The sequence below is a fragment of the Haliotis cracherodii genome, unplaced genomic scaffold (genome assembly GCF_022045235.1).
Source record: "Haliotis cracherodii isolate W230 unplaced genomic scaffold, xgHalCrac1.p SCAF_13, whole genome shotgun sequence".
Classification (NCBI taxonomy): Eukaryota; Metazoa; Mollusca; class Gastropoda; order Lepetellida; family Haliotidae; genus Haliotis; species Haliotis cracherodii.
Window position 1 is genome coordinate 41538729 of NW_027266268.1, and position 18287 is coordinate 41557015.

The window sequence follows — 18287 nt, forward strand, 5'->3', positions numbered from 1 at the left end:
TCTTGCGTTAAACAACAAACGTTTCTCCTTATATTTCAGAACCAACGACTCCCATCTGATGGAGCAGGCACGCTAACAACCGCACAGATGATGCTGCTTCCCGGGCGGACGTCTGTGAGACCATATTTTGACCAATCCAATTTAAATCAGATCTTTTACTCGGATGAGATATCTCTCTCCCTGACAATGTGACATTCCTTCTAATCACCTCATCAGCATCGGGGCTTCTAAAGTCTCATACATGAACGAAAAGGGCAGTTCCGAATGGAAAGTAATAAAGATGGCGGTATATACTCTGTTGTTAATACTTTATACCCTCCTGTTACTGGGCGCTATTGCACCTAAACCCAAACACGGTGCACTAGTCCCGTCTGGCTTCTCTGTTAAAGATCGAAATTTCCGAATCCAGGTGGTAAAGCAATGGAAGGGAATCGTTTTAGAACACTGGCATGTGATTGGCTCAAAACCCCACCCATACTCTATTTAGAATGGGAGGTCAAAGTTCGCTCAGGATTCATCTGACACGACCTTCTATTGAAGGGTTGTCACTTGTTGTCACGTTTTGAAACAGCAATGTATCTGACACTCTCTTACATGCGCAGTGGGCAATAACGACATCACTCTCAAATGACACATGTTTAATTAAGAATAAATTGTGGTTTGCAAAACGTGTCTACAATGTATCATATGGACAGGTGCATGTATTAAACCACATAACACATACCGATCTACTGACTACGCTACACATTGGTATACACTTTCATAAAGACGGAACCAGTGCTGGTCGGCCATGATCAGACCGGTCACTGCTCGAGTCTATTCCAGTCAGTTTTGCGAGGAGTACACTTACAGCCTTCCTGTCACAACGCTTCGGTGTGGAGCTTGGATAAATGATTAAACTGTTTAACTTAATTGTTATAAGAAGTTCACATATTTTCTGTGATGGTGTACAGGGCCCTGAAGCCACGGCCGGCGCCCGAGTCATCGGAGTGGAACACCAGTTTAACATGGGGGCTGGTGGACTCCCAGATGAACCGATCAGTCACGCTACAGTACGTCTCGTGCCCGCCCCCACCAAGGTCGTACACCTGCAGACAAAACAACACGTCGTACACATGCAGACAAAACAACACACGTCGTACACATGTTAACATAACACATCTTTGAGATGCATCTAGAAGTGATACACATAAGGAAGAGAATTTATGGGTGACAACTTCTTTATTATGAGGAACACAACGTTTCTGTCTACCAACAACTAATGGCGACAAGAAAACTACAGGAAGCCATTGAGATATTGAGACACTATCTGCCCAGTGCTTGGGACTTATTGCTTTGATCTTTGTCGGTGATAATTATCCAGCTGGCCTCCATTTGCCCTCTGCCATTTCCATCTTTGTTATCTTATTACTTCTGTTGTTCTTAAATGTACATATATATCTTCTCTGCCTCATAGCATTTATTCACCTGATGAAGGAGTAAGGAAGTATACTCCGAATCGTTGTGTTCCTCACAATAAAGAAGTTGACATCCATAAATTCTCTTCCTTAAAACAACACACGTCTGAGACCTGCAGACAGCTTGTCCAGTTTTGTTTTGAACACCCAGTTTAGCAACAGAACAACTTGAGTCAACTAGTAACTGATATTCTCAGTATCTGCGCGTCATGGTGACACAGAGTGATAACTTACTGAAATATTCACTATCAATGCGTTGTTGTGACATGGAGCGTTAACTGAAATATTCACTATCAATGCGTTGTTGTGGCATGCAGCGTTAACTGAAATATTCACTATCAATGCGTTGTTGTGACATGGAGCGTTAACTGAAATATTAACTATCAATGCGTTGTTGTGACATGGAGCGTTAACTGAAATATTCACTATCAATGCGTTGTTGTGGCATGCAGCGTTAACTGAAATATTCACTATCAATGCGTTGTTGTGACATGGAGCGTTAACTGAAATATTAACTATCAATGCGTTGTTGTGACATGGAGCGTTAACTGAAATATTCACTATCAATGCGTTATTGTGGCATGCAGCGTTAACTGAAATATTCACTATCAATGCGTTGTTGTGACATGGAGCGTTAACTGAAATATTCACTATCAATGCGTTGTTGTGACATGGAGCGTTAACTGAAATATTCACTATCAATGCGTTGTTGTGGCATGCAGCGTTAACTGAAATATTCACTATCAATGCGTTGTTGTGACATGGAGCGTTAACTGAAATATTAACTATCAATGAGTTGTTGTGACATGGAGCGTTAACTGAAATATTCACTATCAATGCGTTGTTGTGGCATGCAGCGTTAACTTACTGGTATTCTCACAATCAGCGAGTCATGGTGACACAGGGCGTTTACGTATTGACATGTTCACTGATGATGCGTCATGGTGACACAGGGCGTTTACTTATTGACATGTTCACTGATGGTGCGTCATGGTGACACAGGGCGTTTACTTATTGACATGTTCACTTGTGATGCGTCATGGTGACACAGGGTGTTTACTTATTGACATGTTCACTGATGATGCGTTATGGTGACACAGGGCGTTTACTTATTGACAGGTTCATATTTACTAATTGACATGATTTGATGAAATAGCCTTGATCTCTGTTGATTGCTGGCTTGTGGCGGCGAATGTGGACTGCTTCTGTTAGTTTTCTTTAAGTGAAATCATTGAGGTTGTTGGAAGGAATTGGACGTTGTCCTAGTTGATGTTGTGATTAGGATAGTTTCTGATATGGTCCGAGATGGACGATTTACTGTTTGATTTGATGGATGAGGTTTTGTGCCCTTTGATACTGGTGTTGATGGGGCGGGGTCTTTCACCTACGTAAGATCGTCCACCGTTGCAGTCAGTTTTGTAAATTACACCTTTAGGCTCTTGGGGTTTGGTTGTGTTCCAACTAAAACTTACCGAAGCAGTCCACATTCGCCGCCACAAGACACCAATCAACAGAGATCATGGCTATTTCATCAAATCAGGTCAATTAGTAAACGTGAACCTGTCAATAAGTAATAAGTTACTTGTTGACATAGTCACTGATGATGCGTCATGGTGACACAGGACGTATACTTGTTGACAAAGTCACTGATGATGCGTCATAGTGACACAGGGCGTTTACTTGTTGACATAGTCACTGATGATGAGTCATGGTGACACAGGGCGTTTACTTGTTGACATAGTCACTGATGATGCGTCATGGGGACACAGGGCGTATACTTATTGATATATTCAGTGATGATGCGTCATGGTGACACGGCGTTTACTTATTGATATATTCAGTGATGATGCGTCATGGTGACACAGGGCGTTTGCTTATTGACATTTTCACTGATGATGCGTCAAGGTGACACAGGACGTTTACTTATTGATATATTCACTGATGATGCGTCAAGGTGACACAGGACGTTTACTTATTGATATATTCAGTGATGATGCGTCATGTTGACTCATTTTGTTAACCAACTAATAAACTCACCGTCAGTGAGTCATGCTGACACGAGTCGTCACCCTGTTGAAGTTCAACACGGTCAAATGCGATCTGGATCTTCTGGTCTGTCTCCCCGGTGATGTAGATGATGCAGTGGGAGTTAGGCGGGTACTCATCCGGGTACCCAGGGCTGGTGATGGTACCCGAGGTATCGGTCAGCTGCTGGCTGCAACCTGCACAGACACTAAAAACTTTACCCACATCACCTGAACAGCTTTACCCACATCACCTGAACAACTCTACCTGCATCACCTGAACAACTTTACCCACATCTCCTGAATAACTTTACCCGCATCACCTGAACAACTTTACCCACATCTCCTGAATAACTTTACCCGCATCACCTGAACAACTTTACTCACATCTCCTGAATAACTTTACCCGCATCACCTGAACAACTTTACCCACATCTCCTGAATAACTTTACCCGCATCACCTGAACAACTTTACCCACATCACCTGAACAACTTTACCCACATCACCTGAACAGCTTTACCCACATCACCTGAACAGCTTAACCCACATCACCTGAACAGCTTTACCCACATCACCTGAACAACTTTACCCGCATCACCTGAACAACTTTACCCACATCACCTGAACAACTTTACCCACATAACCTGAACAGCTTTACCCACATCACCTGAACAGCTTTACCCACATCACCTGAACAACTTTACCCACATCACCTGAACAGCTTTACCCGCATCACCTGAACAATTTAGCCGCATCACCTGAACAGCTTTACCCACATCACCTGAACAGCTTTACCCGCATCACCTGAACAATTTAGCCGCATCACCTGAACAGCTTTACCCACATCACCTGAACAGCTTTACCCACATCACCTGAACAATCTTACCCACATCACCTGAACAATCTTACCCACATCACCTGATTAACTTTACCCACATCACCTGAACAATCTTACCCACATCACCTGAACAGCTTTACCCGCATCACCTGAACAATCTTACCCACATCACCTGAACAGCTTTACCCGCATCACCTGAACAATCTTACCCACATCACCTGAACAGCTTTACCCACATCACCTGAACAATCTTACCCACATCACCTGAACAACTTTACCCACATCACCTGAACAATCTTACCCACATCACCTGAACAATCTTACCCACATCACCTGAACAACTTTACCAACATCACCTGAACAACTTTAACCACAAAGGAAGCAGAAAGAAGACAGTGGTCACTGAGCACATCCTAGCTTGTCACAGCTCACTCACTGGTGTAGGGCGTGTCTCCGGGGATGCTGTGGTAGCTGATTCTGGCGCCATCGCGTTGTTTGGCGATGTAGAAGTCGAGGATGACGATGCTTCCCTCCGACGTCCACCCTTTGTCTTTATTGTTTCCACAGAGCCGGTATGTGTTGGCCACGCCCACTTCTCTGAGGGACAGGCGATCACCTTCAGTGCACAAGCAGAGACTTAACAGACTGACGTTATATTGCGCATGTCTTTAGAGGTGCAGTCTATATTATACACGCGCGCACACACACACGCACACGCACACGCACACGCAAACGCACACGCACATATATATATTTGTGTATTTGTATAGTCAGGCTCACTGACTTGGTTGATGCATGTCATCATATCCCAAAGGCATGGATCGATGCTCGTGATGTCAATCATTGGATTGTCTGATCCAAACACGATTATTTACACATCTCCGCCATATAGCTGGAATATTGTAACAACAACAAACAAACAAACAAAACACATATTCCTACAACAATGTTACAGTATGAGAGTTGTGATGGTCTTAGCGGTGAGATCACTCTGTCCAAGTGGACCCTGGTGGATGTATTGACGTGGTCCATACCTTTGCTACATTTCATGTCCATGTCCTCCACGTCCAGCTTGATCCTGGTGCCGAGGGGGGTCACTATGGTCAACGTGCACTGTGTGCTCTCTTGCAGCCTCCCCATGACGTCTATGACGCCATCGCTCCCCGTGACGACGCGGTTACACAGCTGAGGGACTGCGTCATCTGCTGAACCTGGGAACACGCCGACAACACAGGCTGACACAGATGAGGACATGTCCAGGCCAAAATAATGTTATTTTACGTTATTCTTCCGGGCCATATACGACCGCCTCCGTGGTCTGGAGTAGAGCGTCTGCCCCGAGAGCGGGAGGTCAGGGGTTCGATCCCCGGCCGTGTCATACCAAAAGACGTTATAATACGGTCCTTGTTGTTACCCTGCCCGGCGCTCGGCATTAAGGGGCTAAAACAAGGACTGGTCGGCTCGAAGTGAGTACACTGTGTCCGAGTTGGGTATTCATGTTAAACAGCGCCATGGTATCTCAGTGTGCTAGCACTATAAATCGCCATCAGCCCAGACAAGCAGCTTTAGACACACACACACACACACACACACACACACACACGAGCATGCACGTCGCTATACAAGCGTAATCACATGTATAAGAATTCCTATTTCTGAACGGCAAAGCCATGATACAAGTACAAGGAAAGGTTATTTTGAGCCCATACATCCTGGGATGTGCGACGTGACACGAAAGAGTTTCCAAAGGCATTAAAAACGTAATATGCTGGGGTGGACCTTTGTCACAGCAGTCTATATACTCGCATTCAACACTGTGATGAGCGGCTTCTTAAGCATTTCTCACTGAACAACTTTCCAGCAGGTGGAATTCCACCATACAACAAGACGGATGTACGGATCTGGTTTTGTGTCACGCAACCATTAAATGAGCAAACATGACCATGGGTTGTGGAGATGCCAGCACGGTAGCATTCTGTTTAAAACAAATCATCTTTAACATAACAGCAACTTAGCAGCAACTGGAGGAGTCCCATTCAACGGTTTCCACCAAATGCACGAGTGTCCTCCAAAATCGCAGCAAACATCATCTCTTTACTCACGTCTCGTCCTGGCAGCAAACGTCACTGTACTCACGTCTCGTCCTGGCAGCAAACGTCACTGTACTCACGTCTCGTCCTGGCAGCAAACGTCACTGTACTCACGTCTCGCGCTGGCAGCAAACGTCACTGTACTCACGTCTCGTCCTGGCAGCAAACGTCACTGTACTCACGTCTCGCCCTGGCAGCAAACGTCAGTGTACTCACGTCTCGCCCTGGCAGCAAACGTCACTGTACTCACGTCTCGCCCTGGCAGCAAACGTCACTGTACTCACGTCTCGCCCTGGCAGCAAACGTCACTGTACTCACGTCTCGTCCTGGCAGCAAACGTCAGTGTATTCACGTCTCGTCCTGGCAGCAAACGTCACTGTACTCACGTCTCGCCCTGGCTGCAAACGTCACTGTACTCACGTCTCGCCCTGGCAGCAAACGTCAGTGTACTCACGTCTCGTCCTGGCAGCAAACGTCACTGTACTCACGTCTCGCCCTGGCAGCAAACGTCAGTGTACTCACGTCTCGGCCTGGCTGCAAACGTCACTGTACTCACGTCTCGTCCTGGCAGCAAACGTCAGTGTACTCACGTCTCGTCCTGGCAGCAAACGTCAGTGTACTCACGTCTCGTCCTGGCAGCAAATGTCAGTGTATTCATGTCTCATCCTGGCAGCAAACGTCACTGTACTCACGTCTCGCCCTGGCAGCAAACGTCAGTGTACTCACGTCTCGTCCTGGCAGCAAACGTCAGTGTACTCACGTCTCGTCCTGGCCACAAACGTCAGTGTACTCACGTCTCGCCCTGGCAGCAAACGTCAGTGTATTCATGTCTCATCCTGGCAGCAAACGTCAGTGTACTCATGTCTCGTCCTGGCCACAAACGTCAGTGTACTCACGTCTCGCCCTGGCAGCAAACGTCAGTGTATTCATGTCTCATCCTGGCAGCAAACGTCAGTGTACTCACGTCTCGTCCTGGCAGCAAACGTCAGTGTACTCACGTCTCGTCCTGGCAGCAAACGTCAGTGTACTCACGTCTCGTCCTGGCAGCAAACGTCAGTGTACTCATGTCTCGTCCTGGCAGCAAACGTCAGTGTACTCACGTCTCGTCCTGGCAGCAAACGTCAGTGTACTCACGTCTCATCCTGGTAGCAAACGTCACTGTACTCACGTCTCGTCCTGGCAGCAAACGTCAGTGTACTCATGTCTCGTCCTGGCAGCAAACGTCAGTGTACTCACATCTCGTCCTGGCAGCAAACGTCAGTGTACTCACGTCTCGCCCTGGCAGCAAACGTCACTGTACTCACGTCTCATCCTGGCAGCAAACGTCACTGTACTCACGTCTCGTCCTGGCAGCAAACGTCAGTGTACTCAGGTCTCGTCCTGGCTGCAAACGTCACTGTACTCACGTCTCGCCCTGGCAGCAAACGTCACTGTACTCACGTCTCATCCTGGCAGCAAACGCCACTGTACTCACGTCTCGTCCTGGCAGCAAACGCCACTGTACTCACGTCTCGTCCTGGCAGCAAACGTCACTGTACTCACGTCTCGTCCTGGCAACAAACGTCACTGTACTCATGTCTCGTCCTGGCAGCAAACGTCAGTGTACTCACATCTCGTCCTCGCAGCAAACGTCACTTTACTCACGTCTCGTCCTGGCAGCAAACGTCAGTGTACTCACGTATGGCCCTGGCAGCAAACATCATCTCTTTACTCACGTCTCGTCCTGGCAGCAAACGTCACTGTACTCACGTCTCGTCCTGGCAGCAAACGTCACTGTACTCATGTCTCGTCCTGGCAGTAAACGTCAGTGTACTCACGTCTCGCCCTGGCAGCAAACATCATCTCTTTACTCACGTCTCGTCCTGGCAGCAAACGTCACTGTACTCACGTCTCGTCCTGGCAGCAAACGTCACTGTACTCACGTCTCGTCCTGGCAGCGAAGGTCACTGTACTCACGTGTGGCCCTGGGAGCACCGTCGCCTCTGTACTCACGTCTCGTCTTCGTGGTTCCACAGAGCCGGCAGTACTTCCGGCAGTTGTCCCCGGCCCACACCCGATAGTCCGAGCAGACCTGTTGTCCATAACCAGCACAGCTGTCCAGGTGGTCAGCGCACGGGGAGACTGCACCGCACAGACAACATGGGGTCTACATGAACTGGACAGACTGGTCACAGCGCGATGTAGTCACGACAACGACAGGGAAGTGTTTAGAAGGTAAACTATGTATCCTGTAAACTGAATCTGTTACAATAGAGAAGTATATTGGATATTATCTTTGCCACAGAACGTTTCGCCTGCCAGGTGTCATTGAAATCGGCCCACTTTTTGGATGTCATTGAAGCAGATCCATCACCGAAAGACATACAAACATACCCACCACCGGGTGTCATTGAAGCAGAACCGTCACCGAAAGACATACAAACAGACCCACAACCGAATGTCATTGAAGCAGATCCGTCACCGAAAGACATACAAACAGACCCACAACCGAATGTCATTGAAGCAGATCCGTCACCGAAAGACATACAAACAGACCCACAACCGAATGTCATTGAAGCAGATCCGTCGCCGAAAGACATACAAACAGACCCACAACCGAATGTCATTGAAGCAGATCCATCACCGAAAGACATACAAACAGACCCACCACCGGGTGCCATTGAAGCAGATCCGTCACTGAAAGACATACAAACAGACCCACCACCGGGTGTCATTGAAGCAGATCCGTCGCCGAAAGACATACAAACAGACCCACCACCGGGTGTCACTGAAGCAGATCCGTCACTGAAAGACATAGAAAGAGACCCACCACCGGGTGCCATTGAAGCAGAATCGTCACCGGGTGTCAAAGAAATAGACCCATCACAGAAAGTCATAGAATAATCTTAGAAGAAGACCTACCACCAGGTGTCATGGAGACGTTAGGAAGAGACCTACAACCTTCTGTGTGAAGATCGATGAGATCAGACCAACCCTCGGGTGTCACAGAAACCGATCCACTACCGAATGGCATAGGAAAATCTTAGAAGAAGATCTACCACCGGGTGTCATGGAAACAGAGACCCACCACCTTCTCAGTGAAGAATGATAAGACAAGACCCATCACCGGGTGTTATGAATGGATGACATTATGACAGGAACCAGCCACCGGGTGTCATGAATGGATGACATTATGACAGGAACCAGCCACCGGGTTTCTTGAATGGATGACATTATGACAGGAACCAGCCTCCGGTTGTCATGGGTGGATGATATTATGACAGGAACCAGCCACCGGGTGTCATGGGTGGATGATATTATGACAGGAACCAGCCACCGGGTGTCATGGGCGGATGATATTATGACAGGAACCAGCCACCGGGTGTCATGAATGGATGAAATTATGACAGGAATCAGCCTACGGGTGTCCTTTAAACTGTGAGTCAATGACCTACCGTCCGTTGGCATGGTGTCCGCGCACAGACCACAGAAGCGGGGACAGTGCTGCCAGGCCCAGTTGGGGTATTTGTTGCACACGTCAGTGCCGTAGCCGGAGCAGTTAGTGTTGTCCATGCAGGAGGAGGCAGCATGCGTCGTTCCTATATGATGAGGAAGATATACTTAGTAAGATACAAAACTGATGTTTACTTTTGAACAGGAACAAAATTAATTAGGTTACATCGAAATTGGAAGATGAAGTCCAACAATAATATGTCATTGGATATATTTGTTGGGGGCGCTGGGGTGTTTTTGAAGTACTAATGTGATCCAGAAGTAACATGACAGAACTAATGTGATCCAGAAGTAACATGACAGAACTAATGTGATCCAGAAGTAACATGACAGAACTAATGTGATCCAGAAGTAACATGACAGAACTAATGTGATCCAGAAGTAACATGACAGAACTAATTTGATCCAGAATTAAACATGACAGAACTAATTTGATCCAGAAGTAACATCATAGAACCAATTTGATCCAGAATTAAACATGAAAGAACTAATTTGATCCATAAGTAACATAGCCGAACTAATTTGATCTAGAAGTAACATGACAGACCTAATTTGATCCAGAATAAACATGACAGAACTAATTTGATCCAGAAGTAACATGACAGAACTAATGTGATTCAGAAGTAACATGGCCGAACTAATTTGATCCAGAATAAACATGACAGAACTAATTTGATCCAGAAGTAACATGACAGAACTAATGTGATTCAGAAGTAACATGACAGAACTAATTTGATCCAGAAGTAACATGACAGAACTAATTTGATTCAGAAGTAACATGACAGAACTAATTTGATCCAGAAGTAACATGACAGAACTAATGTGATTCAGAAGTAACATGGCCGAACTAATTTGATCCAGAATAAACATGACAGAACTAATTTGATCCAGAAGTAACATGACAGAACTAATGTGATTCAGAAGTAACATGACAGAACTAATTTGATCCAGAATTAACATGACAGAACTAATTGATTCAGAAGTAACATGACAGAACTAATTTGATCCAGAAGTAACATGACAGAACTAATTTGATCCAGAAGTAACATGACAGAACTAATTTGATCCAGAAGTAACATGACAGAACTAATTTGATCCAGAAGTAACATGACAGAACTAATGTGATTCAGAAGTAACATGACAGAACTAATTTGATCCAGAATTAACATGACAGAACTAATTGATTCAGAAGTAACATGGCCGAACTAATTTGATCCAGAAGTAACATGACAGAACTAATTGATTCAGAAGTAACATGACAGAACTAATTTGATCTAGAAGTAACATGGCCGAACTAATTTGATCCAGAATAAACATGACAGAACTAATTTGATCCAGAATTAAACATGACAGAACTAATTTGATCCATAAGTAACATAGCCGAACTAATTTGATCTAGAAGTAACATGACAGACCTAATTTGATCCAGAATAAACATGACAGAACTAATTTGATCCAGAAGTAACATGACAGAACTAATTGATCCAGAAGTAACATGGCCGAACTAATTTGATCCAGAATAAACATGACAGAACTAATTTGATCCAGAATTAACATGACAGAACTAATTGATTCAGAAGTAAAATGACAGAACTAATTTGATCCAGAATTAACATGACAGAACTAATTGATCCAGAAGTAACATGGCCGAACTAATTTGATCCAGAATAAATATGACAGAACTAATTTGATCCAGAATTAACATGACAGAATTAATTGATCCAGAAGTAACATGACAGAACTAATTTGATCCAGAATTAACATGACAGAACTAATTGATTCAGAAGTAACATGACAGAACTAATTGATCCAGAAGTAACATGACAGAACTTATTTGATCTAGAAGTAACATGGCCGAACTAATTTGATCTAGAAGTAACATGACAGACCTAATTTGATCCAGAATAAACATGACAGAACTAATTTGATCCAGAAGTAACATGACAGAACTAATTGATCCAGAAATAACATGACAGAACTTATTTGATCTAGAAGTAACATGGCCGAACTAATTTGATCCAGAAGTAGCATGACAGAACTAATTTGATCCAGAAGTAGCATGACAGAACTAATAATCTGCCCTCAGGTTTCACCAAACAAAGGCAGCCACAGGGCTATGTAGCTCACCTGATTATGAAGATATGATGGCGGTTAAGGTCTTGGTTAGATTGGAGCTCTGTGAGCAACGTTTACAGGCAACATAGCTGGGGTCCAAATATGACCGAAATCGGATTAAATGCTATTCTGCTTTTCACAGACCTGCTGCATGTCAAATGTCACAATCAGAAATGGCCGAGTAATAGGCAGATTGACATTTTCAATTTGGCCACCAAGTCGGGTCGGAATTCTGTGATCAAGTTTTAGAAACACAATAACTGGGATTATTCATTTTAAGTGTCAGGTCTTCAGCCCTTCTAATTTCAGAGATGTTAAAAATGGAAAACTTAACCATGGACGGAAAAACAGAAAACGGACGACGAGCCACGACATCAGCTCGCTTGACTTTCTGTCAGGTGAGCTACAACTGAATTCACTGCAGGTCATGGATGCAGAAACAAATGTTTTGTGAGAATATATTAATTGTTCGTCGACCCTTTTCACAGAAGAAAATGTCGAGTTTTGAAACTGGTAAATTTTAATTCTCCAACAATATGCCACTCTATCCTCATCATTTTATCTGTGGGTCCCTAATTGTTAGTCTGACCTTGACCCCCGCAGAAACCGCAGTACTTGGGGCAGTTGGTGACGGCCCACGGTCGGTAGTCGGTGCACACCCTCTCACCATACATCGCGCACGTCAACGTGTCTGCGCAGGCGCCGTCTGTAGACGACCATGTTTCCGGTGTAGTCTGGGTGCTGCCTGTACACGCAGGAGGAAGGTATTCGCTTGGTATACGTAAGTGAAACAGCGGGTGAGTTTACTTAGCTTTTCGAATTATCATAATCATATCACGGAAGGGACACCAAGACATTCACACATTTGCACAAATGAGGCGTCAAACCTTGACCTTTACCGCGAGGAACAACAGCTGTAACCACAATGATACCTCACCTCACACAAGGATTTCAACAAGCCTGAAATATAAATATTATCTAACTCCTAAAAAGGCTGTAAATGAGACGTCTTTACCACAGGTGATTTTGTTTGTTTTGTTTGTTTGTTGTTTCACGCCGCACTCAGCAGTATTCCAGCTATTCCAGCCGTCGTATGTAAATAATCGAGTCTGGACCAGACAATCCAGTAACTGTCATCCTGAGCATCGATCTACGCAATTTGGATACGATGACATGCATTAACCAAGTCAGCGAGCCTGACCACCCGATCCCGTTAGTCGCCTCTTACGACATGCATAGTCGCCTTTTGTGGCACGCATCGGTTGCTGAAGACCTATTCTACCCCGGATCTTCATGGTTGTGGGTGGGGAGACAGACATGGCGTACTCGCCTCGGGATCAGCTGACAGGGCGTCTGTGCGTTGACTTAATTCACACTAAACACTTGTTTTACCCACCATCCTGTGAAGTACTTGACCCTGACGTGCTTGACATTGGCTTGACGGAAGATGACGATTCTGAAGTTCCTGCCTCTGACGTCGCGGACTCTGACGTCGCGGAGTCTGACGTCGTGGAAGCTGTAGCGTCATCACCACAGAACCGGCAGAACCGCGGACAGTGCGTCTTGGACCACGTGACGTATCCGGTGCAGACACTCCGGCCAAACGCCAGACAGTTCTCCGTGTCCACGCACAAGGCGGAGACGGTGGCCGCACTGGAGGTGCTGGAACCTGACAGAGATGTGCCACTACAGACTACAGACTACAGATTACAGACTACAGACAACAGACACAAGACCACAGACTACAACCTACAAATAGCCTTGCTCCAAGGCTAAGTCTATGGATATGTAATAATTCTATGCTTATTGACAAGTCTAGATATGGGCTCCAGTCTCTTATAGGGATAATCTGTTCTTATTATTGACATAATCTGGAACTTATGATGCAACCTAATGATTACTACCTTAGAAACTTGTGCAAGTCTAAACTACAAACAACGATAGGGCTGCAGAGTGTTTGAGTAATGTGTCGCAGTGAAGAACGGTGTCATGGTGTGGTTCGTACAATTCAGATCTGATGAAGGCCAGATTGCCGAGGATCATGTTTGAAGATAAGTGAGGCAGTGAGTGAGTATGGTTTTACGCCGCTTTTAGCAATATTCAAGCAATATCACGGCGGGGGACACCAGAAATGGGCTTCACACATTGTACCAAAGAGGGGAATCGAATCCGGGTCTTCGGCGTGACGAGCGAACGCTTTAACCACTTGGTTACCCCCACCGCCCCTTGCAGAAAAGAACTACGACTATCATGTATACGGTACGTAAGCCGGGACAGTGTAACTGGTGGGGGATTGGGAGGATTGGAATGTGACGGTGAACGACACGTGACAATGTGACGTGATAACGTGGGTTATGAAGTGACGTATTACGGCTGGTCTATCAACACTGCGACTGTCAGGCCAGTGGCCTGTGACTTAAGTACACTGTCTGGGTAGCAACCTTCACAACTCTACCTTTAGGCACATATCTATCTACCTGTGCACAGGTTACAGAAGTGCGGACAGTTGTGCGCTGACCAGTCTTGATACTCCGTGCAAATCTCCTTCCCGTACCCAGAGCAGTCGTCAGTCTTGTCGACACACGTGGGGTCAGAGGTCGTAGAGGCAACATGGCTGGCACCAGTACTGACGACCGACCCGAAGCAGAACCCGCAGAACTTCCTGCAGTTGACGCGACTCCAGTCCTCGTACTCGCTGCAGATGTTGCTGGCGTAGGTGGAACAATCCTTAACATCCTCGCAGACACCGTTACAGATGCCGCAGAACTTACGGCAGTTGGTCTGAGGACAAACACGTCATCATCAGTTCACGAAACACTGCATCAGCAGCTACTCCTACTATGATATCATGTACTGAGTCTTGATACCATGGACTGAGTCTTGATACCATGCACTGAGTCACGATACCATGTACTGAGTCTTGATACCATGGACTGAGTCTTGATACCATGTTCTGAGTCTTGATACCATGTACTGAGTCTTGATACCATGTACTGAGTCGTGATACCATGGACTGAGTCTTGATACCATGTACTGAGTCTTGATACCATGGACTGAGTCTTGATACCATGTACTGAGTCACGATACCATGTACTGAGTCACGATACCATGTACTGAGTCACGATACCATGTACTGAGTCTTGATACCATGGACTGAGTCTTGATACCATGTACTGAGTCTTGATACCATGTACTGAGTCTTGATACCATGTACTGAGTCTTGATACCATGTACTGAGTCGTGATACCATGGACTGAGTCTTGATACCATGTACTGAGTCTTGATACCATGGACTGAGTCTTGATACCATGTACTGAGTCTTGATACCATGGACTGAGTCTTGATACCATGTACTGAGTCTTGATACCATGTACTGAGTCTTGATACCATGGACTGAGTCTTGATACCATGTACTGAGTCTTGATACCATGTACTGAGTCGTGATACCATGGACTGAGTCTTGATACCATGTACTGAGTCTTGATACCATGTACTGAGTCTTGATACTAAGGGTAATCTAACTCCTGCTAACATCATGCCTATCTCCCCACGACCTACCTTACTCCACTCCTGGTACAATCGACACACGTTGCTGCCATACGTCACACAGTCAACAGCGTCGTCGCAGTCGAGGTTGCCAGTGATGGTGTTGTTCCCTGTCAACAAAAGCGCGAAATATGAAACTCGTGTCTATGGCGCAATACAGTGAGTGAGTGGGTATCCCCTGGCTACAATGGCTGCAGGCTGTGTACTCGTCATTGATATCCGCGCCTTTCAGATGTAATGGGAACCATTAGCAGGCCCGCACGAGGGCATTATAAGCTCCGAGTTACCAGTGTTTGCCGGAAGAGGCGACGGGACAGATCGGCGGTTTGGTAGATAACCAGTCATCGTATTCCGACGGTGTGGATCTTTGCTCTTAATATCAATCACTGGATTGTCTGTTCCAATCCCGATTGTGTACAGGCCACCATCATAAGGCCCGACTATTATTGTGGCGTTAACCAACAACAAAACAAAGCGCCCTGATCACTTCGACTCTATGCTCGTAACCCTCATTACCCACCAGCCTACTGGGTTGTAATTGGCGACAGTTTAGCAGAATGTCTATCCTACTCCTCCGAAATTGTTTTTTTCTTTTTGGTTATTTAATGTGTTTTTTATTGTTGTTCTTGTTACCATGGTCACAGGTCTTGGAGCAGAAGCCACAGTAGGCAGCACAGTTGGTCATGGCCCAGGACTCGTAAGCGTGGCAGACGTACGTCCCATAAGCCACGCAGTTGGTGGGGTCGTTGCAGGCGCTGCCACAGTCTGCGGAGATGTAAAGTCACGTTACTGACAGTGTGGGTACATACATGATGAGATGATCCAGGGTGTAACGGTGCGTTCAAGATTAGAGCATGTTTATTGCGAGGCATGTACGTGTGTGTGTATGTGTGCGCGTGTTTGTGTGTGTGTGTGTGTGTGCGTGCGTGCGTGTGTGCGTGTGTGTTTTTGTGTGTGTGTGGTGTGTGTGCGTGTGTGTGCTTGCGTTTGTGTGTATGTGCGTGTGTGCGCGAGTGTTTGTGTGTGTGCGCGCGTGTTTGTGTGTGTGTGTGTGTTTGTGTGTGTGTGTATGTGTGCATGTTTGTGTGTGTGTGCGCGCGCGTGTTTGTTTGTGTGTGTGTATGTGCGCGCGTGTTTCTGTGTGTGTGTGTGTGTGTGCGCGCGCGTGCGTGCGTGCGCGCGTGTGTGTGTGCGAGTGTGTGTGTACGTGTGCGTGTGTGTGCGCTCACGCTGGGCTACTGTCCACTACACCAAGGTGGCAGTCAGGATAGGAAGAGTCACGTGGGATGTCGCGTGGGATGAGGTTACCAGTTGAAATGAAACCCAAAATTGAATATGTTAGGAACCTACCGCTTCCTCCAGAACACACCACGTCCATGCATTCCTGGTGTTGTGTTGGTTTCTGCACGGGGAGACAGAGGCTGGATGCAAGCTCTGTCACAGACTCGGCATCTTTGTAACAGGAAATCTCCCGCTTCTGAACGCCACGCCCACACGTCCTGGAGCACTGGAACCACACAATAAGTAATGCCCTGTCACTACAACGTGTAGCAGGAACGTATGGCGACGTATGAGATGTTTTGCCAAAACGCCGGCGTTCGCTGAAACACGCTATGGATAAGTTAGGTCTAAGTTGTATACATACATTACAAGCACGCTGGTATACGTTGTGTGACATTTGTGTGCATGCACAAACTTTTCGGCGTATGGGAACTTATGTTAGGCATACGTTAGAGGTACGCTCTACATACGTTTACATACGCCAGATTTACGTTACCCATACGCTGATCTACGTCGACATAAGTTGGCTGAAGGTGTACTGTACACCTAACGTATTCATAACGTATGCGTATCTTACTTCTAACGTATGTATAAAGTATACATCCAAAGTATGTGGCGTATTAGACGTATGTCTGACGACAAACTAACTCATTTAACGGGTTTCTAACGTTGAGCCAGAGCATTTGTACCGTAGTACCAGCGTTTGGGGGTTTCTGTCTATATTAGGTCCCGGTCAGTACCTCCTCGTGACTTCTGATGGAGACATAATAGAGGTGAGGTGAGGTGAGGTGAGGTGAGGTGAGGTGAGGTGAAATGGGGTTTAACGTCGCGTCCAAGATTATTGCACTTATATAGCGACGTGCATGCTCTCCGGGCGGACGCTCTACCACTAGACCACTAGACCACTAGACCACAATACTGTACAGGCTTCTGACATTACTACTGACTGTACTGTACTACTGACGCACACTTGACCAGGATCCGGGTCTCCACACGCCCGGGCACGACTCAGGATTACACTCGCTGGCCTCCGGCGGTTTGACGAGTCTGCCACAGTGGCTGTTGGCCAAGACCTCCACCACCCCGGACGTTTCGCGGACACACTGCAGCGACCGCCTCATTACACCACCGCCACACGTGAGGGAACACGCGGAGTACGCACCGGCCTTCCACCTGGAAACATGACGGGGGTTGTTGTAGTGGTCACTGGTGTAGTTTTTGTAGTCGTCAATGATGTAGTTGTTGTAGTCGTCAATGATGTAGTTGTTGTAGTCGTCAATGATGTAGTTGGTGTAGTCGCCAATGATGTAGTTGTTGAAGTGGTCACTGGTGTAGTTGTTGTAGTCGTCAATGTTGTAGTTGGTGTAGTCGTCAATGATGTAGTTGGTGTAGTCGTAAATGATGTAGTTGTTGTAGTCGTCAATGATAAAGTTGTTGTAGCGG

At 46.2% G+C, this 18287-nt stretch overlaps 2 protein-coding genes across 2 annotated transcripts in view; one reads left to right on the forward strand and one right to left on the reverse strand.

The window, feature by feature from the left end:
- The window catches only part of LOC139459943 (A disintegrin and metalloproteinase with thrombospondin motifs 15-like), a 40345-nt gene extending 40128 nt beyond the window's left edge, over positions 1-217 (forward strand). Inside the window, exon 28 of the mRNA XM_071241679.1 lies at positions 40-217. The gene's annotated coding sequence lies outside the window, so the exon portion shown is untranslated. The remainder of the gene's footprint in view (positions 1-39) is intronic.
- Positions 218-623: 406 nt separating this feature from the next.
- LOC139459946 (A disintegrin and metalloproteinase with thrombospondin motifs 6-like) overlaps positions 624-18287 on the reverse strand; it is a 67375-nt gene continuing 49711 nt past the window's right edge. The window contains exons 22-33 of the mRNA XM_071241681.1: positions 17813-18017; positions 16914-17070; positions 16197-16328; positions 15576-15673; positions 14495-14798; positions 13414-13686; positions 12607-12762; positions 9845-9988; positions 5355-5531; positions 4757-4936; positions 3495-3679; positions 624-1088 (exon numbers count right to left, since the gene is read on the reverse strand). Of these exons, the coding sequence (XP_071097782.1) occupies positions 927-1088; positions 3495-3679; positions 4757-4936; positions 5355-5531; positions 9845-9988; positions 12607-12762; positions 13414-13686; positions 14495-14798; positions 15576-15673; positions 16197-16328; positions 16914-17070; positions 17813-18017 (2173 nt within the window). The 3' untranslated portion in view covers positions 624-926. The remainder of the gene's footprint in view (positions 1089-3494; positions 3680-4756; positions 4937-5354; positions 5532-9844; positions 9989-12606; positions 12763-13413; positions 13687-14494; positions 14799-15575; positions 15674-16196; positions 16329-16913; positions 17071-17812; positions 18018-18287) is intronic.